This window comes from Poeciliopsis prolifica, unplaced genomic scaffold, assembly GCF_027474105.1.
Source record: "Poeciliopsis prolifica strain line A6 unplaced genomic scaffold, Auburn_PproV2 SCAFFOLD010, whole genome shotgun sequence".
Classification (NCBI taxonomy): Eukaryota; Metazoa; Chordata; class Actinopteri; order Cyprinodontiformes; family Poeciliidae; genus Poeciliopsis; species Poeciliopsis prolifica.
Window position 1 is genome coordinate 5,343,116 of NW_026562385.1, and position 25,021 is coordinate 5,368,136.

A 25,021-nucleotide genomic window follows, 5' to 3' on the forward strand; every position below is an offset into this window, starting at 1 on the left:
TTTGTGACTTTGGTGCAATATTTTTCGAGGTGTTTTCAACGATTATGTTTATAGCTGTCGTTCATTGTACGGCTTAGTTGTCTTCTAATGTTGTATTTTCTTCAGCTGCTTTGAGGTTAAGTTTTTGTAGTGCAAGTTATTTAAGTGCATTTTCACAGAACAGGTGATAGTGATGCCTACATTTCACCTTTTGTACGCCATTAGGCTGAGTTAGAACGCATTATGATGACCACTCTGAGAATAGCTCCAAGTGGTTTATAGAGTGCAATCCTCTTTGCAGAGCCCTGGGACTTTGTCAGTGCTTACCGTGCAGTTTTTCTTTTCTTTTTTTTCCTTCTTCTAAACCTTTATGCAACATAAAGGCACGTGCGACACATTTGCCCTTTTTCATTATGTGTCTGAGGTTTTACATGCAAAAACCCGAAAGTCGAAAGAGCTTTCCTGTCCCAAAAAGTGCAGGCGAGCAGAGGACGACACTTCGCATGATCTCCAAAAGCTGCAGCGGCTGTTGCCGTCGTCGTTGGCAGGGCATGCAATGGCATTTCTGGCTCTGTGCCCAGCTGCTGTCGTCTATGGTCTGCCTCCCCTCCACCTCTCTCTCACGTCCACACTAACCAGCTTCATTGTCGGTCAACCCCCTCATCTTTATTGCTCAAGTGCGCAGCAGCAAGGCATTTACTTGTTCACACGTTTTACTCTCCGTTTCCACGTAATATATATTTTTTTGAAGCAATTTTCTGCTTGGCTGTAATTGACTCACCTTGATCTCTCCTCTGTTGTTGTTCCCGTCCTGTTTGTGTCTGTCCTTTGTCATCACAGTGAGTGTCTGGTTTAAGGGGGACACCCAGCTGTAATCCCAATGATATGACAGGAGAGTGTAATTCCACAATAGATCTCAGTTCACCGGCTTTTGACCTTTAAATTCGCTTCCACATTAAAACTTCATAATGCATAGTCTATCAGTCTGCTGCTACATATGAGTTCAAATCCATGGTCTTGTTTCTCTTTTTGCGTAAGTCATATTGAGTTGTTACGACAGATGTTTGTCTTTTTAATCAACATTTAAAAGAATTATTTTCAAAAAACTAATATTTCTGAAACTCTCTCAATCAAAATATACTGTAAAGTTAATTTAATGGCCATTTGAGTGTGGTTATGTTCATCAAAAAGCTGCAGAATTCAAAACAAAAGTGGTAAAACCGTACGTGTCTTTTTAAAATATATTGATTGATATCCCATTGATGCACATGTTCATGATTTAATTATTTTATCTTTCGGCCTTGCTTCAGGAGCAAAAGTTTCTTTCACTGTACCCATTTTGACTGTCCTCCCAGGTCAGCGGAGGACAGCAGCTCACATTAACTGGAGCATCTCACTTATTGCCTACATGATAAAAGCCTCACTGATACAACAGCAGCTATATTTAGTATTGCAGCTGTAGGTTTTAAATCAGCCTGTTGCAGCTTTGAAAAAAAAAACTGTTGACGGGTATGAGTAGCAGCTCTCTTCTGCATAAGTGGCAACAAAATTTACAACGCAGCTTTTGGAATAACATGTTGTTAATACCACCAAAAGTACCTGTGCCTTCAAGTCATTTTGAAGCATTTATTGGTACATAAACTTTTCATCTTGATTTTAACTTTTTTTTTTACATTTGTTTTTTTTTTTACATCAAAACAGCTGGTTATTTTTTTTCTCATTTTGTTTGATACTGCTAAACTACCTGTCAGGTTGTTCTCTGTTTTGCTTCTGTATCTCTTCACTTATTTGGATTGCAAAAAAAAAAAAAAACTGAGTGGTAAATAAAAGCTTATCCACAGCCACCTGATCAGAGTTCAGCATGGGAGACATTTCCATATTATTGGCTGCAATTGTAGATGAGGAAAACATTCCAACTAATAGGGCAAAATATTTTGTTTGCACGTGTGAAATGGAGGAAGATTGGGATCAAAATGCACCATGTATAATTTGGTGAGGGGCAAATTTATCTAAACCCTCCATCATTTCAGTTTGAACACCATACCTGTTGTTTGGTTGCCACTTCAGCGCTTTATATGTTTTGCTCCCACTAAGCAGCAAAAATACATGGATATGAAATTAAATTTTTCCACCTTGGTTAACCATTTTCTGCTTTTATTTTAGCGTTAATTAAAGATTAAGATAAGATGTTTTATGCGATATCTCCTTTATCAATATCGCAACAAAATTTGTTAGATGTTGATTTCATTTAAGCAAATGTTTTCCCAGAATTAGTCAATATTTCAAATTCAAAAATACTTAATTTACCCTAAAGGGATTTACCCTAAAGGGATACTAAATTATTTGCTGGAAAGTCTGATCTGGAAGCTGAATAATTGTTAGTTTTTGTAGTAATACATATACATACAGTTTTGTATGTATATGTATACACAAAACTAAACTTAAGTTTAGTTTTGTTCCCACAAAACTAAACTTAAGTAAAACAGCTGAATCTGCTTTACTTTGCCCACTTGCACGATTGGATGAAACTGACTTCAGCGCCACGCTGAAGGGCGCAGTCTGTCTCCACCTGACTGCTCACTGGGACCTCTGGGAGCGCAGGCCTGTTGCCAGGCAGTGGCATACGTCACCATCGCCTGCAGTAGAAGAGACTGGTTTCTTCAACAATGTCACATTGTAGGGTTAGAGATAGAAAAAAACCCAACATTTTATTTTGTCTATTTAAATTATATGTTGAAAATATGTATAAAAAATTCTTACTTTTCCATTTTGCAATATAGACTCTGGACTGGAAATGACTTGAAGCTCTGGATGTCGTTCAGTGTGACTCAACAGTGTAGCACTTTCATTTTTAGAGCTGCTTATTGAGGTCATTTTCAGTACAAGCAGCAAGGTTGACTAATGTCAATAACCTCAAAAGTTGTTTCTGAGGATTTCTCAGAATGAATGTAAATTAAAGATTAGGAGCACTGGTGTCGGCTGCAGCGCTTTCCACTATCAGTCCTAAAAAAACAAAAGTAAAATTTTATGTGAACAGTTTACATAAAATTGCTTTAAAAAAAAGAGAGAAAAGTCAACTCCAGTGGTGCATTAAAACTAAGCCTTCCGATTTTACCTTGGAGAACAGAAAAGGACAATGTCGCTAAGTGAACTCAACACACTGAGGAGCAACAGTGCAATCACCTAATTAAATTTGCAGCTCAAAATCTGACATCTGTGCAACTGTTTCTGTTTCATTGACAAGGCTGCACTTAACATGTCATTTATGTCTCTGGGCAGAGGTGTGGATGCTTTTTTCCCCAGTTTTTTTTTTTTTTTCTGTCTGCACAACTGTGCAAGTTAAAGTCCTCACTGGCTGAACCTGCAGCCAGTACAGAGCAGGTTAACTTCTCACCCAGTGTGTGTGGTTGTCAGGCTTGGTGTTTGTTGAGACAGTCAGCTGTGGGTTGACCGGTGTGATGTGTCCCTTTTGAAATGGTGCCCACCCACAACTTCCATCAGCCATTCGCAACAAGAGCCCGTTTGAACTGCTGAATTTTCGAGCTCACAAAAATAGCTCAGAGGCTCTTTCCTGGTTGTAAAAGCACAACTGTCTCAAGCTGTGCTTGTGTCGTTGACTGTCATCAATTTCTGACATTTTCTTAATTACTAGAGGTAGTGAAATTTGCATTAAATGTGTTTATTCCATCAAGTAAAATGTAAGAAGTTACACACTCCCCTGGTATTTTCTGGTGTCTTGTGAAGAACTTATCAACACAGCAGGTGGTTCAGATTAAGTTTTGTCCTTTCTTGTCTTTACATATTTTAGCTGTGAAAAGAAGCAAAACACAAGAAGAAAAACATTTGATGGAAGATAAGAAAAAGAAAAAACAAGAAGAGAAGAAAAAGAAAGAAGCTGCACAAAAAAAGGTAGGCGTTCAGTCCAAAGTTCTGTTTTGAATTGTGTCTCTTCCCCTCATTTATTCATTCATCAGCTTTTTTTTCCCTGCTCACTTAATCTCGTTCAGTGAAGCTGAGGCTTATCCCATCTGGTGAAAGGCAGGGTATAACCTCGACAGATCGCCAGGCCATTGCAGGGTTTTAGAAAACATCCATGCATGCACGCAGCTTCTCTCCTAAGGTCAGTTTAGAGTCACCATACAACTTAGCACGCTGTGCACAGAGAGAGCTGCAAGCATGCACACTCCTCCATCAAAAGCCTGAATAACCCAGACTGAAAAGCTTGCTGTTGTGGCGCACAAGTTTTAATAACAGTGCTAACATAAAATCTCTTCATGTGTTCAAGCTTTAATTGTTTCTTCTTATTGTTTAATAAAAGCTTATTTGATAAGCCACAGTGAGACCTCGGTTTAATGCAGGGTCAGACCATTTTAGCTCCACTGCCTTATCAGCCATATTCAGATAGAGTGAGTAACTCATTAAATATTTCTCCACAAAACTCATTTATGGTGATTTGAATTAATTAGATTTAATTAAATATATATATTTTTTTATTGTAAAATGTAGTTTGATTATGAAACTTAAATATCTTTTTTGGGGAAAAAAGATATTTAAGTTTTGTATCACATCTCTTGTGACACAGTGTCTTGGGTTCACACAGGTGTATTCATTACGGCTACATAACTTGTAATAGTTGCATTTTAAGTATAGTGTAATATACAGACATTTTCCCTCATGTGTTACTATGATGCCTATAAAAAGTGTTCACCCTCTCATATTTTCTATTACTTTTTTTATATTGCTTTTACAAAGCTCTTGCATCAAGAGGGTTGCTTTTCTTTTGATAAACGAAGGATAAACTCTTTATAATTTGCTAACTTTTTTTTAAAGAAGCACATAATTATGTTTGAATGAAATGTTAATTAAACATAAAAAAATTAAATATTTTGGAATATGGTCACGTGGCGTTCTGGATGTTTTTCTATTTTTCTCTTTCCTGTCGTCTCTAGGCTCCTATCACACTTAAAGTGAACATGACAGTAAATGTCACTCTTGCCTTTCTGCTTTGCATAAATCCGATTCTTTGAAACATTTGTATTTTGGCATTGTAGGTCACATTTTCATTCATGTTTTCTCTTTTGTTACAGACCACAGAACAGATAACCAAAGGTAAGTGTTTGAATTTGACTTCAGTTAGTTTCATAAGCCTGCTTTGTTACACTTAAGAGCAAAATGTAGTTGTTTTTACACATAAAAAACTTAGTCTGCTATGTTTGCTTTGAGATCTTTGTAAATAAGAAGCAAACTTATTTTAAGGATAAGAAATGTTCTTTTTGTCTCCTTAGACAGAGGTGCTTTAAAATCCCAGAGAGCCTCTGTTTGATCTCTTATCTCTGCTGTGTGAGAATAAAAAGCATGCAGCTGAATTAAGGTGAAATATTTTAAGTTGAAAATGAAAATATCTGGAGCCAGGTGGTCTGAACTACCTGAGCTGAATGTGGAAGCCAGGTGCCCATGCAACACTAATAAGGAGCGTAGGGATGATGCAGCTCCTCCTCAGGTCTCCCTCTTGGCTCCACAGTCTTACCTAGGAGAATGGAGGTGAGAAAAAAATCTCAGAATAAAAGAAAAATAAATCAAATAACAAACAATACAAATGCATAAAGGGAATTGCCGTAGAAGACGTTGAGGAGACAGTGCTTGTCTCCTCAGGCCAGTGTTTGTAAAAAAAAAAAAGAGAAGAAAATCCTTTTATTGGGCTGAGCAAGCATGTTTGGAGCCGGACTCTGTTTCAGGACAGACGGGGATGGGGGAGAAAAATCCGATTAGACCTTCAGGCAGTTGTTAACAGCAAGGCATTAATACAACAACATTAGCGGAGAATGTTGTAATTTTATACTGTTCACACAAGTGTTTGTTACAGTGGTTAAAACTGGGAGAAATCTAATTTATGCCTTTATTATACTACAACTTTTAAGCAAAGAAAGGCCTCTCCAGTAAAGAACTGTTGAAAAACAAGGCTTAGAGAAACACAACATGCCATGACGTAATATTAGAGTAGTTTTTATGTTAGAGAGAGGAAGGAAATGATTAATGGTTTTAATAATTGACCATATTTAAAAAGAAAAAATTGAATTTTGTATTGACACTAATTAATTTTGTATTTATTTATGTAATCTTACTTGGGTACAAAGTCTCATTCTCAAGACAAAGCCCTATAGATATTATGTAATGCTGAAGCATGTGTGAATGTTTGTGAGAGCCAAAATGAGACCAAACGACCAGTGAAATACTCCAATTATTTCTCGTATTGATGCAGTTTCACTTGTCATTAAATTTGCCCCAATTATTGTGCATCCACTTATTAGGGTAAAACTGGAGCTAAATGGATTTTTTTTTTCTGTCAGGTGTAGTTGGTATGATACGGTCGAATAAGAAACTTACAATGCAGGAATAATTGCAGCATTTCTTCCACAGATTATTTTATGAAGTTACATAAGCTACTTCAGAAACCTGAAATTTTGTTACAAGGGCTGAAACAATTAATGTGATAAAATTTCAGGACTCAATCATTGAAATAATTAACTAGCTTAGTAAGCGAATAATTAACCGGAGTATAGTTTGATGTAAGAAGGACACCATCAAAACGGTAATTAAGCTGAAATTGCACAAAAAAACCTATGCCAGAATTCCTCATCTGGCACAGTTTTAGATTCACCTGTTTCAAATTACTTAAAAAAAATAAAATATTTTTACTGTCTAATTACTTACCAGTTAATCAACAAATAAAAACAAGTCAGTTGCAGAAAGAGGAGAGCTGGACTTTTAAAGAAACCACTTGTCTTATTTAAAAAAATGTAATTGAATTATTTTTACTTTTTTGTGTTTTTAGTATTGTACTAAAACGTTTAAGTGATTAAATCAATAATTTCTTCTGTCCGATCACTTGATTAATTGTCAAATAATCGTAATCGTTAGCTACAGCCTGGTTTTTACAGTTAACACAGCATTAACAATATTTAGAAAATCATTAAACCTTGAGGAAAAGCAAATTTCTTGAAGATGAATTATATTTTGGACTAGCAGCTTAAAAATATGGATGGTTGGTGATAGTAATTTAGGGCAGACTGGGAGCTAATTAGGACAATGAGGAAAGTGTGGGGGATGAATAAACATGCATCCATCCTCTGGAGATTTTCAGCAGCACCTGAAGCATCTTAATAATGTAACTGCTTCCATCTCCTGTCTGGTCTGGCAGAGAGGCCCACCCTGGGAGCAGAAGAAAGGGAGGGCTGCAAGAAAAAGGTTGAAATGATTTTTTTTTTTTGCTGTTTGGTGTGAAGCAAAGAGAAGGTGAATGCTGAACCGTGGGGGCTCAGGTTGATCTGAGGGAGCAGAAGAAACAGATGGAGCTACGTGAAACTGAGACTGAACTCCAGTTTCCTGTTTGCCGACACAGCTGAGGGGGCCCGTTGTGGGTTGTTTCTCCTGGCCCACTTCTGTAACAAACATGCAAACACATGCTGCCGCTCTGTTCCAGTCCCGTAATGTAACAGTCAAATATAGATCTTTTTTTCTTACTTGCTGTTTTTCTGAAAACACTCAAAACACCCAAGATGTTGACATGAGTTCAAACATTATCTGAAGTATTGAACTGATTTCTGTTCATTAGCTTCTGCTGCAGAATTTATTGTTGCACAGCGATCCGTATCCCCAGCGTTCAGGTCCTAATGTTCTGCATGTTTTAGTTTATTCCATGTTTCCACACACCTGCATCATTAACAAGCTTATGCACACCTTGTAAGCACTAAGGAGCTGATTTGATCTGATGGTTTTTACTTTGCTTCTTATTATAAAGCCAAAAAGAAGGAAGTAATGCAGTGCTTAGCTAAACTGCATATACTTTTTAAAGTTTTTGATAATTTGACATTTCAACCACAAATTTTAATAATGCTGCGACAGAGCAACACAACGGTTGTGCATACGGAATATGACGCGTGGTTTTCAATTTTATGTTTTAAACAAAGTATCTAACACTGTTTTAGTTTTGTTTTCAGCCTCATTTAATCTGTTGAATAAAATCCAGCCAAACAAATAACCTTCAGAAATCACAGAATAAGAAATTAGTCCACCTGTGTGTTATTAAATCTCAGTGTAAATACATGTGTCCTATGAAGGCCTCAGAGGGTTTGTTAGAAAAACTTAAAACCCAAGGAGCACAGCAGACAGCTTAGAGATAAAGTCGAACATCTTTATAAAATGGAAAGAATCTGACACAACTGCAAAACTGCTAACCAATGGCTAAACACCTTAACTGAGGGACTTACAGAGCGCTTTAGGAAGGAGTATGAGTGATGGCGTTGCTGCAGTCAAAGAAGGAGCTCTGTTCAGATGACATTTGAAAACTGTTTATCTCAGTTGATCTCTATCTGACTGAACTGGCAAAGAAGGACCAACAAAAACGTCTGTCTGTAGATGTGCAGAGCTAATGGAGACATGCCCCAAACGACTTGCAGGTGCAGCAAATTGAGATGCACTCCATTTCAAAAAAATGTATTTGCAAAAAAAAAAAAAAAAAACATTAAAGAAAACCATTCCACTTTTCAAGCATACTCTACTTTATGCTCAGCTACCAGTCGGAGACAGTCCCATGGTTTGCTGGTAAACATCAGGATATGATTTTATTCTACTGGCTTTTATTGCTTTCATAATATTTGGTCCTGAAATTTAATTCCATCGTTTACTGCTGGGTGACAACAGCTGTAAATGAAAAGGTTGACTGTGACAATACTGAAGTGAGTGCATTGCTGTGTTTGATCCATCCATCTTCTATTGCTGTGACATTATAGGTCAGCATCCCAGCAGCTACTGGCATGGTGCAACAATCTGCACTGCATCCTGTTTCTAGGTTGTAATAAGCTTTAGTCCTCCATTTATTCCAGAGTTCAATGCTATCATCAAAAGGAAGAGTGAAGCATGCACACACGTCGAGGCACACATTTGCATATTGCCATGGATAACATTGTTAGAAAGTGAATCTAAAGCTGTCATTTCATAGTCAATTAATTTAACATTTCATATTATCTTACTCACACTCAGTTATTCATGTTTGACACAGAGTGGTGTGATGAAATTGGGATTTATGCAAGATGACCTTTTGTTATCATTACTGCCTGATCCCTTCTCCATGTCTTATCTAAACAAACGAATCAGTTGTATAATAAATGTTATATTCGTAGAAGAAATGGAGTAACAGATGGATTCATCTGTAGTTTTGCTCCTACTGTCATCATGTTGCACAAGTCGTTTAATTTTTTTTCAACTTTGGGTACCAAATTATCCTAAACTGAAACAGAAAAATATAATTAAATAATGACTATACAATGTAGAGAATACCAAGTAAAATTTTTTGCTTTCAGTTTCTTGCTGTTTGAGTATGAAGGGAATATTCCAGCCTGAGTTGGTGTCAGGCCCAGCAGGTGCTGCTCAGGTCAGGAGGACAGGACATTCCAGTCTCTTTCATGCTTCGCTTCTTCTAAATCAAAACACAGAGGAATCTGCGCTGCCTACAGCTGTCAGCACAAAGGTCATGAGCAGGGGAGTGATGACTCCAGGAAAGTAGCTTTGTTTCTATCCTGCACCTGACTTTTGCAAGCAGGGGTCTTGGAGACGAGCCTCTCTGACCCGTAAACCTGGAGAAGTAAAAAGAAAAAACGATATTTTGAGGCACACTAGGAGCAGAGATGGATTTTGATGTGAGTGAAGGTGTTGAGCTATTCAGGTATTGTTAGGACTTGAAAGTCTGACCTATATAACAGGGAGTTACACTGAGTTTTCTGGTAGATACTAATTGCTCTGAATAGCAGTAGTCACTGTGTGAAATGTGATGGGGGGGTTTCTATTTGAACCACTGTGTCACATTTATTCATTTGTAATTAAAGCATCCAGTCTACTCTGGTGAGGTTTGCTGCCCATATTTTAAAGCCCCATGGAAGATGGAGATGAAAGCCTCTAAATACCTCATCAATATTTGATGCTTTTCCTCTACTTTTTAATGAGCCATTTGATAAGCATACGTCTCTATTTTCTTGTTATCTTCAATTAGCTTGTTACAGTTTGACAGCAAAAGTGTTGGCACCTCTGCTGAAGACTTTTTAAAAAATCATATAATCTCCTGAGAGTGTTGGAAAACACCCCTTTTTTTTAGCTGGAGTATATTTATTCTGTGGGGAAAAGAATCCCATGTCACCCGGATCCCCAATGGCACAATTATAGTTCCACTGCTGTCAATACAACCCCACTTGGAGCAGGACTTGGTCTTTTCCAAATACAATCTGCAAGGTTTTAACACTAGGAAGGATCTATTGTCATTTCTGTTTGCACAAACTCTTAAATGTATGGTCCAAAAGATCTTCCAGAGTCCTATTTATTCTCATATTGTTCTAACTCACCCCACGGGTATCTGTAGGATTTAATTATGAAGACTGAGATGTTCAAAGAAAAACAATTTCTGTGTTGATTTCTCCCATCTTCCAAACCCTATAAAAATTAAACAAATGTGGCAAGACAAAGTTACAAATTATTCACAACATGCCCCTATAAACATAACTTGACCTACTTGAAGTAATGTAAAATATAAATAAAAAATATGCTTTAGTTACATTATTTTATAGGAACTTTTAGGGGTGCTGGTAACTGTGACACAGGTGATTTTTTTGTAAAAATGACTACAAATAAGTCCAAAATTATGCATAACCCCGGCATATAGTGGTGTAAAATAGCTCTATTTTTACCTTCATGGTTCTTTTGAATGGGATTCCTATTACCGTTCTGAAGTGGCCCAGAGAGTCTTGACTTTAATTCGAGGAGGGAGCTAAAGATTAGGGTGATGGCAAGGAGTTCTTCCAACCTCAAAGACTTGGAGCTCATCACCAGAGTTACACTTTATTGTATCAGTGGAAATCTGATCTGCAATGATGAAAAGACTTTGATTGCTGTAATATCACTGTTTCCATTAATGGTGGCGAAGCATACAGATAATTTTAAAATGTAATTAAAGGGTATTTTCCCCCCAAATTGCCCCCTCGTTCACATTGTGCCATTGTCTTTTCATTTGTCTTTTTCGCTTTCTATCAGAGACTTAACGTTTTGTCGTAGTTTTAAATCTAAATTTTTCAGCTTAGGTTAATTTTGGGATTAACTGTTGATTGTAGTTTTGCTTCCAGTGTATTGTTTACTTGTGTAAATATGTAAAGATGCACATATTTACATTTGGCATCTCATACCATTTTCTTCAGTATTTTCTTCTGTTTTTTAGTAACAAGTAATTTTCTGAATGTTGCCTTCTGTGCACATTTGCTCGTAAACCCATCCACAGAGGGTATCCTTCATCTTCAAGGTCATGTGTCCTATTTGCAACTTCCACTCAGGAGAGATCGTGGAGCCGTTCATGCTTCCCACCCCTCTTCCCTCTGCATTCGACTCTTTGATGTCGCTTCAGACACCCCGCTCTCCCACGTCAATACAAAGTCTTAAACACTCAGGCAAGCACGCTATCATCTTCTCTTTCAGAAAATTAGGATCCCTTTAAAAAAGTTGAAAATGAGATGTCTTCCTGTGCGTGAAGCACACACGGCCCCAAGGCCAACGTTTGATGTGCATCTTTGATGAACTGGGAATTCTCCTGTGCAGCCTCACAGCTGAGGACCGTGTTTTTGCAAATAGGCTGTCATGGAGATTCACTCTGATCTCTCGCTTTACTCCATTTCAGTTTAATAAAAAAATTTTTAGCTGATGGTAGCTTTGGGAGACACACACTTCATATGTTGCAGCCTCCACTGGTGTGTTGTTTTTATTCTGATTGATCTTTTAGTTTCATTAATAAAGTAACACTCATGACGATTGGTTTGATCGTATCCGTGTGTCTTAATGTGCAAGACGTGTGTTTTGCTCTTTGAAATGAAGCAATCACAGCAGTGGAACATGCTAAGGACAAATAGTGGTCTAATTGTAAGCGGATTTGGAGCCAAGCTGGTTTCAGGCAGTGAGACGGGAGCTCACAGAGGAGCACACAAGGGGGGGTGGAGACTTTCATGCACACACTGTTCTCTTCATCGCTTATCCTCCCTCCTCTGCCTCCTTCCGCTCCTCCTGTACGCCAGCTTTCTCTTTCGTTCTCCCTCCCTGTCCCTCATCGTTTCTTTTCTCTGATTGGCCAACAGAGCACTCAGTCGCCTCCTCATTACCTCCCTCTTTCTCCCAGCTTCCAGAAGGATCTACGTCATCCAACAGAGATTTCCAACTGTACAACAGTCGACTCCATAACTAATACTTCGTGGCGCAATCCCAGAGTCCTCTTGTTTTATTAGGAAATCACCTCTTAAAGCCAACAAATTGACCTGGAATTACTGCGGCCATCTGCTGGCCTTAATACAGCTATGATGACGAGAGGATAATAGTTGGTGGGAATGAAGGAAAAGGATAGAGAGGAGCACAGAAAGGTGGGGAGGGATGAAGCACAAGAGTATCTGATGATTTGCTGAGCTGCGGTGAGAGGCAGACAGATCCAGATGCAAGAAATGACATAGATCACAGAAACGTAGGAATCCCCTCCCCTCGTGCGTCCATGGTACATAACCATGATGGGCACCGACACATCAGTAGAAAGGAATTTGGACTCATGTATCAGTAAACATGGGGCTCTGTTTGCATGTTCCACTGCACCATGTTGCCCTCTCCCCTCAATGTGGGCCTCAGCATTACATAACTCTTTGTTTTTGTATTTGACTGGCAGGCCGCATGTGCTCAACTTATTCACCGCTTCGCTGCACAGACTGGGGATGGCAGCCAATGGCGAAGCGCGCTGCTCTTTGTAACTCATTTAGTCCGCAGAATTATTTTTTTTTTCATTTTCTTTTTTGCTTGTTGGTTTCACAAAGCCGCTCTCCCTCCCCTCCTCAGCCAGCACTTAGCTACCATTTTGGCTCGGTGCGCATTACGTCCGATCAGCTGATGTTTGGGTTTTCACAAGTACAGCCTACATAGGTTTTAAACACATTTTCTGCATCCCTTTTATATTTTACTTTACCAGATTACTCCATTATGTAATGAAATGCTCTGAGGCGATTACCCTCTGTGCTTTGTGTCCCATAATGTGTTCATCCAGGGCTAGCTTGGTAACCCGAGTTGATCCTCGTGAATGATTTAATGCTGACCTTTAACCCCATAGCTACGTATTATTGTACTGTAAATTAGCCTCCAGCCTAATGCTTCATAGTTCCTTTAATATTGAACTTTCTTTAAATAAGTTATGTTCCAATTTTAAAAGATACCTCTTGACGTGACCTTCTAATGTGAGAGATGGAGTTTGTTTTGAGCCCAAAGGATTATTTCTCGCCTCTACTGTTTACCTTGCCATCTCAGTAGCAGGTTTGCGCTGATAAAAGGGGGTCAATAAAAAAATTTCGGTTGTTTGAGCAACAAATTGTGGAGACACAACAAAAGGGGCAGCTGGGAACTGGTGGATAATAACAAATATTTCCAAAAAACAGTGAATGAATGGGAGTATTTATCTCATCAGTCTCAGATTAGTCAAAAATCCATGCAAAATATTTTTCTTAGTTGTTGCACTTCAGTTGCATACTTTCCAGAAAGAAATTAGAGTTGTTTGATTTTAAAAAAAAATAAAGAAAAGGTATTTTTAGAATCACAATACTAATTAGAACAGTATAAGTGACTATTAGTAACTATGTTAATCTATCCTAGGAATTAAATAATGACGGAAACAAAAACAAGTTTTGCTTAGAGAAATGCCAAAGGAAACGAGGTACATTCAGAGTGTAATTATCTGATTAGAGGTCTGGGTTGATCACATTTCTATTAACTTTACTCTCTAACTATTAAACTCAGGGCTTTTGCACATGATTTGGATTTATTTTGCATGCTCCAAATATGATTGAAAGGCTTTGAAGAAAGAAAAAGCAGAAACATTTAGGCCTGTTCCCAGCATGTTGAGACATCCCATTAGATCGCTATTGAGAAATAAATATACATTTTATTTATTTTAAACCTTATGGTTTATATTTTCAAAGAGAGACAGTTTCAGAACCCTGGATGACTTATACCTCTGACTGGACCTCTGCTTACACAAATCTTAAAGCTCTGAGAAGTGAATTTAAAGCATATTACTCATAAAAAAAGGAGAAACTGCTCATGAGTTAATTATGCATTATTTCCAAAGGTTACAGAATTCTGAACTAGGAGAATGAGATTATTACTTTAAAATGTGTTCTAAGAAAAGCTTTGACATTTATCTAAATCGCGTTTGGAGTGTTGTAAACATTGCATGCTTTTGACAATTTCAAGGACATATGAGATGCTGCCTTGCATTACCTGCTTGGCTCTAAATAACAGGTTGACACATTTAGTTTTGCCAACATAAAGGAGGTTTTAGAAGTTAAAAAGGCACTTATTTCCCTCGGGAGTCTGTAGAGAGCAGAAACAGACTGGCTGTTCTTAAGCGTAGCTATTCTGAGTATAGGCTATTAAAATGGTTTGTCAGAGGTGACGGAAAGATCAGCTCTGTCGCCAGGGGTAACTGAAGCTAGTGGGACATTAGCGCTTGACTTCAGCAGCTACAACAGCGGTTGATAACTAACAGCTTTGGTCATGCGCCGAAAGGTATTTGTTTCTGGGGCTATAACCTGCCACAAAGTATGAATAGCTTATGGTGATGGGGTTGGGCGCTCTTTAAAACTCTGTCCTGGTGGAGACAATAACACAATAATGAAGCAAGCAGGTCTAAGTCCATTATCTGGTACTTGACCTATTTATCACTTTTAATCTGTGAACAGGCAGCATATCAGGCAGTGAGAGTTCTCGGTTATTCCCAAAGGCAGTGTGTATGTATGTTTTACGTTTCCACAATGAGATTATTACAATCTACTGGTTTGTGGTTCAGAAAATCCTATTTTGATATAGTTGTAAATGGCTCAATTGTGACTTTTTAAACAAAAAATAAAATAAAAAGGCAGTGAAGAAATGCTGTGCTAAAAGGTTTTTTACAAACCATGCAGGAAAATACAGAGCTTGTAAAAGTGTTTGCACATGCTGAAATTTTTCACATGTATTTTGATTTCATTTTATGTGAAAACCCAACATAAAAGTACAAATGGGAAAACTTTAGGTGAAGTAAAAGGAGGATGCATCTTTTTGTGTTTTCGTTTTTACAAAGCTTACATCTTAGTCACACAGCAAAGAGAACTGTGTCTCTGGAGAAGCTGCAGAGAGTCAAGGGTCCTTAGAAAACAAAATCAACAGGATAACAAATCTGATCTGCTTGAAAAATAGCTCCTGTTTGCAATTTCACACAACAAGCCATGTAGGGGACACAAAATGTGGAAGAAGGCTTCTCATCCAATGAAAATGAGTTTTTTTTTTGGGCCCACATGCAGAATACCAAGTGTATTTGAAATCTCAGATGGTTGAGGGAAAGACTGATGAAACTGTCCTAGAAAAAATGCTGTAAAAGTTATTCCAACATGTTTCAACGGCACAACACTCAATATCTGCAGCTAGAATTAAAGCAAAATAGTTCTGATCAAAACATATTGTCAAAATGGTCCAGTCAAAGTCGGACCTGAATCAAACTGAAATCATATTGCAAGACTTGATAAGTGACATCAAGTCTCCTATCCTATCCATACAATGATGAATATCCAGAAATATGAACAGGTGGATTTAAAAAGTATTGATACAAGGGATTAAATATAAATGCAAAACATACTTTCTTGTTTTAAAAGCTTCACTTCACAATTATAAATTAATTTGTGTTATCAAATTATAATATCTGATATAATATCCGAATAAAATACCTTGAAATGTGTGGTTGCAACAAGTTAAAAGGCTCTGTGTCACTAAAAGTCTGCAAGAGCATTAACTTAAATTCTATTTTTCATCAATATTTTTTCATGTTTTGACCATCAGATATTTTAGTAAACAAAGTTGTGCTACAGCCAACATCCTGCTTTTTGTCTGTAGTATTTTGACACATGTATGTGCTCAGCAACTATGGCTAACGCTCCTTTAACCCGCTCATCCTATATTTGCACTCCCTCCTTCTAACTTACCCTTTCCCTGCACCACTTCCACAGTGCCAGACTCTGCCAAGCTCGACCCCACCCCTCCTCTTCTCCCCGCCAACCCCGGTGCCATCCCACCCGTACCCCAAAGCAGTGGAAATGGGAAGCGCGCCCCCTCCGGATGCCAGCCGCAGACAGCACAGCAGTCGCAGACTTTGCTCCAGCAGCAGCAGCAGCAGCAGCAGCAGCGCTACCTGCCCAGAGAGGTGCCACCGCGCTTCCGCCAGCAGGAGCAAAAGCAGCTGTTGAAGAGGGGCCAGCCTCTTCCTCCCGGGACCCTGCCTCTCCTAACCACGAGATATCCCGACACTAGTGAATCTGCAGCATCAACAGTAGCCATAAACCCCTCTCCATCCTGTACCTCTTCCTCCTCAGCCAGCTTGCCCACAGGTCAGCAGAGACACTTGTCAAATCTCCACCTCTGCTATTAGTAAATACTGCGTAACCTCCAGAATGATGCTTGCTGTGTAAGATTGAAATATTGCTCTGAATTGCTTCAATTTCTTTTCATTGTGAGAGGATGTGGAATCACTTTTTTGCGGTTCTTAAAGCTGTCTTCATAAACCTCGATTTCTGAAATGTTTACATTTCTAGGTCAAAATAACATTAAAAAATTTTTTAACTGAACATTAAAAGTAATTTAATTAACTTAAAATTAAATACATTCCAGCTATTTCGCACACATTTTTGCTGAATATCTTTTTGGGATACAAAAAAAAAATTAAGCAAATTAAGCAGATTTCATGGTCATCTATTTTTAATGTGGTAAGAGCAGAAATATAAAATCTTCTAAAATATTTTGTAAGAGATTTTTTTTTTTGTTCTTTTTAAAATAATTAGCACTGTTACATCTGAAAGATTTCTAGAATCACATGAGTAAAATTTCAACAGATTTATAGCTAAATCACACAAATTTAAGAGAATTAATTGAGTGTTCTTTTAAAGCTTCTTAAAATCTGTCAGAAATTTGTAAGCATTTTTTAAATAGTATGCATTTATACTATGAAAGATTTGTGTTTTACATATATGTGAACTTAAGTTCACACATTTCATTAGCTGAAGACAGTGAGAGATTTTCTGCTCCTCTTGACAGTGTTCTCTGCTCCAAGCTGGGTTTTTGAAAGCTACATTAAATTTCCAATAAAAAGCTTTCAGTTTTTTTATTTATTTCTAAGCAACTATCTAACTCTTAAGCCTGCAAAACATCTTCAGTAAATTCACATCTTGCAGTGTTGAGGTACTGTGCATAGTGAAAAGTTTGAGAAAATAGCAGGCGAATGCTAGCTTCCCTCCGCTTTCTTTTGATGGTTTGGCATCATAGCGCGTTTGTTTTTTGTGGTTCTTGTCTGTCATTTGTGGATAAACATCAAACTGAGAGTTATTTTCCTCTTTTGTAAACTAAGTGCTTTGTTTTGAATGTCATAATCAATATCTAGCGTCATAGCACGGCTGTACGCAGGTGTCTCCCAGATGGCTGTTGGTCTGCAGCGGAGCCTCATCTGAGTTGGTCACATTAATTGCCACTTTATGAGTTTGTTCCTCTTCCACTGGCAGTGGAATTAGCAGCAGTCTGGCCATTGCTCAGATACATTACTGCAAAATATCTGAGCAACAGATATTCTAACAGCAGAGCAAAATATTTCAGTGCAGACAATGTGACTTTATTAACTTTTACCTGCGACTTCATTTATTTACTGGCATTTTGACAGTAGTTTGTGCTAATTTCTTTCCCTGATGATTCATTTTTGTACCTTAGATTGAACTCTCCACATTTTGACAGTGACTATTGATATGTGGTCCCTTTCTATTTAGCTTTTCTGGGTTTTTTTTTCTTGGACTGCATCTGCTGTGCCATGTGTTATGTTTTAGTTTTGTTTACCACTCTGCCTCTGGGTTTGTTCTTGTTAAACTCTGCAGAAACATTTGGATCACAGGTGCTGCTGGCCACTGTTTATTCCTCACTTTGCCAGGCTGGGATTTAGAAACGGGGATTGAGGTAGATGAAAAGTAAACACAGCTGGCTATTTTTTTCTCTCTGTGTGCTTTCCTTCCTGTTGCTTTCATGCTTTTCCAAGTGATAATAGTCAATTATTTACCAATAATTATCTGGTGTTGATGAAGAGCCTTCAGGGCCTTTTGCGTCATGTGAGTGATGCAGTTTAATTCTCTATAACTGTCTCAGGGCATCACTCAGCTCCTCCTCTGATTGTGTGAATGCAGATTTACTTTCATGGCGATGATATGTTTACCCTCTTGTCGACTCTCTCCCCTCCTCCATCTTCCTCTGATTAACACCCTCGTACTGTGCTCTGAGCTTCAGTGTTTCCTGTTTGGGAGGAGGAGCGATACGGAACGAGCGACTTGGCCTGCTGCCTCGGTGAGACCGAGGGAAGCAGAGAAAGAAGTAGAGAGCCAGAGTGGCAGAGGTCCAGGTCTGTGGGCTGAAGTGACTCATAGCTTACGGTAAAAGCTGCTGCTTCTCTCCACCCCTCTCTGGCAGCCCAGCTCAGCTCTGCTTTTGCTCTCTGTGTGTCTTTGAACCGACATGTTGCATTGGGATCGAGAGAAGTCTACGTTCCTGACTAAAGACCGACTGTGAGGAGCTTCTCTCCCAGTAAAACAGATTTCAATGAGCCTAACTCTGTCCGTTTCCACTGCTCGTCCTGAATCAGTCTTATAAGCTGAATATGCAGCGTTAGCCCTACAGGTAAATACTGTCTTAGTCATATCCTGGTCACACAGCAGAGAGAAAGATTGTCCCCTCCTCTCTTTGATCTAGTGGTGATATTTAACAGTAGGAACACACTGGCTCCATTCATTGCCCTTCTTTCCACTTTTCTCTCCATCTGCCTGACTCTGTATTTCATTTTCCGGCTACATGTGAATGTCTTAAAAACCCAATCTGAGAAATGTTTCTTGTGTATTTATATGCAAAAACAACACAAACATTTCCTTCCCTCCTAGATCAGAGGGACTTGTGTGTCAGAGTATTAATCTGGTGTGAAGGCCTGTAAACAGTGGAGTCTTGGTGTTTTTGCTTGATAATTACATTTCATTCTAAGGATTTTAGATGTTAAATTTGCCCTTTTAATTTTAAGACACAAAGAAATTTAGTTTCTTCTATTTCTTCTGTGTTTTGCAGTGAAGTCATTTCCTTTCGCATGTTAGTTGAACTCTGAATTATTGGCTCGGTGTGAATCAGATGTTTTATAGTGTTTGACCGACTTGGAAGATGCTTTGTTGGGCATTGACCACAACAGCTCTATCAACAACATTCTATGGGGATGCTTGTTATTTTTAGCAATGATCAGAGATGTTGTCACAAGAAATGACTTCATATTTCAGGAAGTGACTTGTGTGTTGTGATGTTGCTTCCACCAGGTGACCAAGACCTTGAGTCAATGTCCAGATGCCCTGCTGTCCATGATGCGGTCTTCTCTGTTACCAGCAAATTCAAATTTGGTTCTCTTTCAAAAGTGACATGAGAAAATGTTTCTCTCATTGTCTTTGTTTAGCAGTGAAGCAACCTATGTGTTCGCAGCTTCACTTTGACTGGCTTTGTTTAACTCTCAGCTCTTGTCTTGACGCGTTTGTGGCGTTGCTGAAAGGATTTACAGCTAACCGCCTTTGCATTTGTAAAACGCTTTTGTTTATAGCTTGTAAAATAATTAACGACTTTTATATACCAGCGGGGAGCTGCCGATACAACAGAACAACAAAAAGACTTCTCAGTGTAAACATGCCTCGATGTGTACAAGAGCTGTGCCGCTAATGTGTTAATAGCTTGTCTGCTGGAGAAGAGGGTACATGCACGATAGACTTGATGTACTCCTTAAGTCTGCTGATCATGCCGTGAAAGAGCCTTGGGAATACCCTCAAAGAGGTCTGGGATGTCTTGTGATGTGATTAAACATCAGCTCTGTGTTAACCACAAATGTTCGACACTCGCGCTTTCTGTTTTTCTATGTTGGCTGACTTTCTCGCTGCTTTTTCCTCCCCTGACTTTGTCTGCGAAGCTCGGTCGTCTCTGACGCACGCGTTCTCCTCCTCCGTCTCCAGTCTATAAAAAAAATAAAATAAAAACTCGCGCATTTTCTAGTTGGCCTGAGGGTGGGCATTATTAGTCACACCACACATTCCATATTATGCCAATCTCCCTGTGATTCTAGATTTTTTTCCAATGTTGCCTTTTTTTTGGATAGCCAACAATCCATGTCCCTGGGCACTTTAATTTTGAGGAGGTATAAAAGAGAGCTAATTTTAAACTTGAATGCTGAGGACGGGCCTTGAGGAGAGAAAGAATACAGAGAGAACATGAAGTACAGATGTCTGAGTTGTGTAGTTTCTTCATGGCACAGCGTATCCTTCTGTTATCCTCTGTATTTTTCTCAATGTTATGATGAGACTCTATTAATGTCAAACTAAATGTACTGAAACTGAACACATAGAAATATTTCTTCTCTAAAGAATGGGTAGGATTTTTTATTAAACTTTGCCACATTCAAAACACACATTTTAATGAAATCCTTAAATTAAAAATTGCTTCTCATTGGGAAGTGGAAAGAAAAGCACACAGTATTTTCACATTCTTTGCAAATAAAAATATAAAAAGAGCATACATTTATACTCTTCCTCTTTTTAAGTTGGTAGCAGTTTTGTAAAACCTGCAAAAGACTTGAAACCTGGACAGAGGACCTTAAACATACAACTAACACTATAATATAATGGTTTATATCAAATTATTTTCATGTGAGCCATCAAAGTCTAGACGTAAATCAAATTCAGAATCTGTTGTAAGACCTGTAAATTGCAGTTTGCCTTCTCTTTAAGTATTCAGTTATACAATACTTTGTTTTGAATGAATTAGTCTAATATAAGTACTCATTTAAGGAACTGTATTTTGATAAAGTCGCTGTTGTACTGCCTTCAATTTTAATGGTAAATTGTAACAGGTTAGCCTGTAGCATGCAATATGTGCCCGCTTCAAAGCACTGCAGCAGCAATTTAGTGTTAAATATGAGCTTCACTTTATGGCTCCCAACCTCAACCGCAATAGTAATTTTAACTCATTCATGCATGTAAGCTGTTATACTTCATATTTCAGTGAGTCACTTGTGTGTCGTGATGTTGCTTTACGACCAAATCAAGCCATTCTTAAAAGGTCACATTTTGATTGACCATCAGCACAATGTGAACTTTCTAATCATCGGACAAAGAGGCAGTACAGTTTTTGGGGGGAGTTCTGTATGTTCCCATCTAGGAGGATGTTCATCTGGCAGGCAGCATGCATTGTCAGCTCTGTACCATCCAGTCTCTCTGCCCTTCGGGGACTTCATTAAGCCAGGAACTGTACAGCTGAGGCCCATACTTTCCCTCTAGATTATTTCCAAACATCTATCTCTGGCTTTCGTTTTTTAATCTTGCAGCCTTTTCTGTCATACTCAACTAACATTCTCCCTCCCACCATATATTTTGTGAACATTTCAGCCAAAACAGTCCTGGAGAGCAATTCTTTAAGATTATTCTAAAAAGTATAAATCAGTGCAATTATCGCTGCCTATTGGATAAAAGTCATGTAAAATAAACGTAGCTAAGGCATTTTTGTAATTTCTACTTTTTGTTTTATTTTTGTAAATAAAACACAACAAAAAGCCCTGCATCTTTTAGCTACAACCAAAAATGGGAGGAAAAAAAACAAGAAAACATACATTTCAAGTAAGCAATATGTTGTCATCAGACTTCAGGGAATGTCTAATAACAAAATAGCTTCTCAACTCAATTTATCTATAGTAATAATTACAGCAGTAATTTAAACTGTCTAAATAACAAGCCTGTTGGGCGATCTCCATTTATCTGGAAGTTATGAACATTGAGGATGATATGGAAAAAAGCAGCGAAGAGGTGATGATGCCCACTGTTAAGTCCCCCAAATATCCTAAGATCTTCTTAGAGTGCATGGTATCACAATCTCTTGAAATATCAGGACAGCTAAAGAAAAAAATAATTTTGATTTTACCAAAAAAAAACAAAACACTCACAATGAGGTATCAGTGTTTCAGATAGAAAATGATCCTAAATACATGACCCAATCAAAACAGAACAGACTGACCATGGGTCCAGAATCTGATCAGGTCCAGATCCATAGTGCACAGGAGAAGGGGTGGAACCACAGCCATAATAGGACCCTGTTTTCCAACAAACATTGACTTATTGTTGTGTTGTGAGGATGCCAGGATAATTTGTAAACAATAGCAGCGTTGATCCAGTGGCCCCCTGCTCTCCTTCTTTTACCAGCCTGCATGTCGTCCTCCTGTCCACACCACCCATTTTTTAGCACTTCTCTTATTTTTGCAGCTCTAGTGCCTTATTTGTAATCTGCTCGCAGCTATCCAAAACGTTACTGTGAGTTAAGTAGAGATTACATCATAGTAAAGCAGATTTTTTTTATTTTCTTTTAAAATCTCAGTGTAGCCTCAGTTCATGTTTGATGTATGTTTTTCCATAAGCAAGCATGTGCAAATGCAAGAAAACAAAACTCCCGAATGCAGAGTGGCCTTTTAAGAGGTTTCACTTGCTGTCATTTGCCTGCTGCTGTACAAGAGGCTTTCCATTGTGGACGACAGTGCTAATTGCAGACCGAGCCAAATATTTAGTCACTGACAGTGTTGAATGGATGAAAGATATGAGGGGAAGCCTGGAGAGGTACAAGTGTCCTCTTGTATGTTTTTTCTTTGTTTTTTTACTTGATTGAGAGTACTTTATGAAAGTCTAACCCGTTCCTCTCCAACAATCCCTCTCCCTCCCCCAACCAGTCATGTTTCATTGCTTTTCCAGAAAGGGAGAATATCCTCCGTCAGGACAGGAATAGAACGCGATATAAATAAAGCCAGAGGGAGTCAATAGAAGAGGACAGACCCAGCCAAAGCTGTGTTGGTGGGAGGGATGTAGCGAGACGGGTGAGGGAGGAGGGAAGGTGTGGAGGAGGTGGGATGGGGGTTGTTTCATGCCGCGCAAGAGCTGTGCAACTTCTTGGCAGCATTTCAGAAATGAGCCTCAGAAGCTTGGCGAGCCGAGCAGACATATTGAGACAAGGATGGTCGCTGCGTTGCACAAAACCTAGCTCTTTGCAGGATGGTTGGAAGGCACCTCTCCACAGGTATTTTACTGCTGTCTGTCCTCTTTTTTTTCCCCTCTCTCTCTCTGTCTGTGTTTTTCTCTTCTGTCCGTCTCTTCTCCGTTGTTTTGGCAGCTTGTATCTACGTACAGTCTGAATGACTACTTTTTACCATTTCAGCTGCAGCGACAGTGCATTTCGAGTGTGCAGTGTTGAGTTGCTGCGTGTTGCGTTTGTCATTGCGAGTGAGATGTGTGTTTTCGAAGCAGTAGTGGAGCTGCAGACAGTAGATCAGAGGCTTTTTGGCTCTCATTCAGTACTGAGAAAATGGCGGTCCTGCACTTTACAGCAGAGAGAGACGCTACAGAACGACAGCGCTGGGTGTCAGAAACACAGTGCCCTGTTTCCCTCCTCCCTGCTCTCTCACCATATCCTCTCTCCCTTTTATGTAGTGGCGAGCATTGTGGTAAGCTTGAAAACAGGAGGTGCCACACATATATTGTCACTTCTCTCATGTTGTTGTGACATAGTTGCCGTATTTGCATGCAAACTATGTGTACATGTGAGGGGGTGTGTAAACAAGAACCAATGCAGCATGAGGAACAGCTGTAATCATGCAGTAATGCTGCACTACCTTCATAATCATAGTCCCTGATGTTTTGTAATGGTAAAAGCTTGACTTTGTTTTGCAGAGGGGTAAAGGCAAATAAAAAGACAGGGGTTGATATTGTTCCAAGGCAACAAAGTAGTCATGCTTCATGCTAAGTAATGGTCATGTTTGTTGCAGTTTGAAGTTATTAAGCTAGAGATAAGACAAGCTCTAGGAACTCATCCGTGAATGCATCTGTCCTGGTGTTCAAATATAAAAGCTGTTCTGTGGCAAAGTGTGTAACACTAAAAAAACCTACAATGTCCAGCTTGCACCGTGATCAACTTTACTTTGAAATAAAATCTGCAAATCTGACGTTGACATAAATATGTGACTAATGCACTGTAACTTGCAGTAAAACATATGTTTGAAAATGATTCTCTAGAATTGCTCAACACTTGGATTGTAACAGTCCTTGTTGATCAACAGATTTTAATCTAGGTGGTTTCCATTTCGACCAGTAGGTTTTTGTTGTCACAAAGGGTTTGGATAACTTTACAAACAGTGAAAACTCGGACGTTGAAATATTGGATGGCACGGTACTTGGCGATCGGTGATCAACCGTCAGGACATTGATCAACCCCTTCTTAATGAATGAAGTTTCATAAAGTTTGAGAATATATATAGTGTTGTGTGATCATTCTTCTTATTTTTTTGTTGCACAATCTCTCTTGTCCAGACTCAGAGTCTTTTTAATCTTCACTTATGTTGTTTTCATCTCAGGTTTTTAACAAGTTATATGTCTGCAGTCTCTAATGGCCCTGCAAGGAGGTTGAATTTAGCTATGGTGATCAATATCTGTATCGATTTGGCTATACGTCTTGAAACATTATCCTACTTAAAAACACTAGTTTATTATGCCAAGCAGTCTAACATGATTTCTAGGGTCTTTGGAAGAGAAACAGTCACAAAATCACAGATCTTCCACCAAACTTACCAGTGCTTTTGTATTCCTCTTTTTGTTTCACACCAGACCCAACTGGAGCATTGACCACTGAAATTTCTGTCTTGGATTCATCTGACTAAATTATGCTTTTCTAGTTAAAATTGTAGGGAGCTCTGTATGTTTACGTTTATCACGGTAGGACAAGAAAGGCTATTCTTGGAATCCCTCCCAAACAATCAGGCATGAAAATTATTTAATGGATGGTATGAAAACCCCTGAGATTCAAATCTTTGCTGCGCTGTCCAACATCAGGC

General features: G+C 38.7%; 1 protein-coding gene across 2 annotated transcripts in view; it reads left to right on the forward strand.

Moving 5' to 3' along the window:
* Positions 1–25,021, forward strand: part of tnrc6c1 (trinucleotide repeat containing adaptor 6C1) — a 49,363-nt gene that overhangs the window by 3,594 nt on the left and 20,748 nt on the right. For both annotated transcript variants that reach the window (XM_055035045.1, XM_055035046.1), the window contains exons 2-4: positions 3,788–3,888; positions 5,067–5,088; positions 16,071–16,448. In XM_055035045.1, the coding sequence (XP_054891020.1) occupies positions 3,826–3,888; positions 5,067–5,088; positions 16,071–16,448 (463 nt within the window). In that variant the 5' untranslated portion in view covers positions 3,788–3,825. The remainder of the gene's footprint in view (positions 1–3,787; positions 3,889–5,066; positions 5,089–16,070; positions 16,449–25,021) is intronic.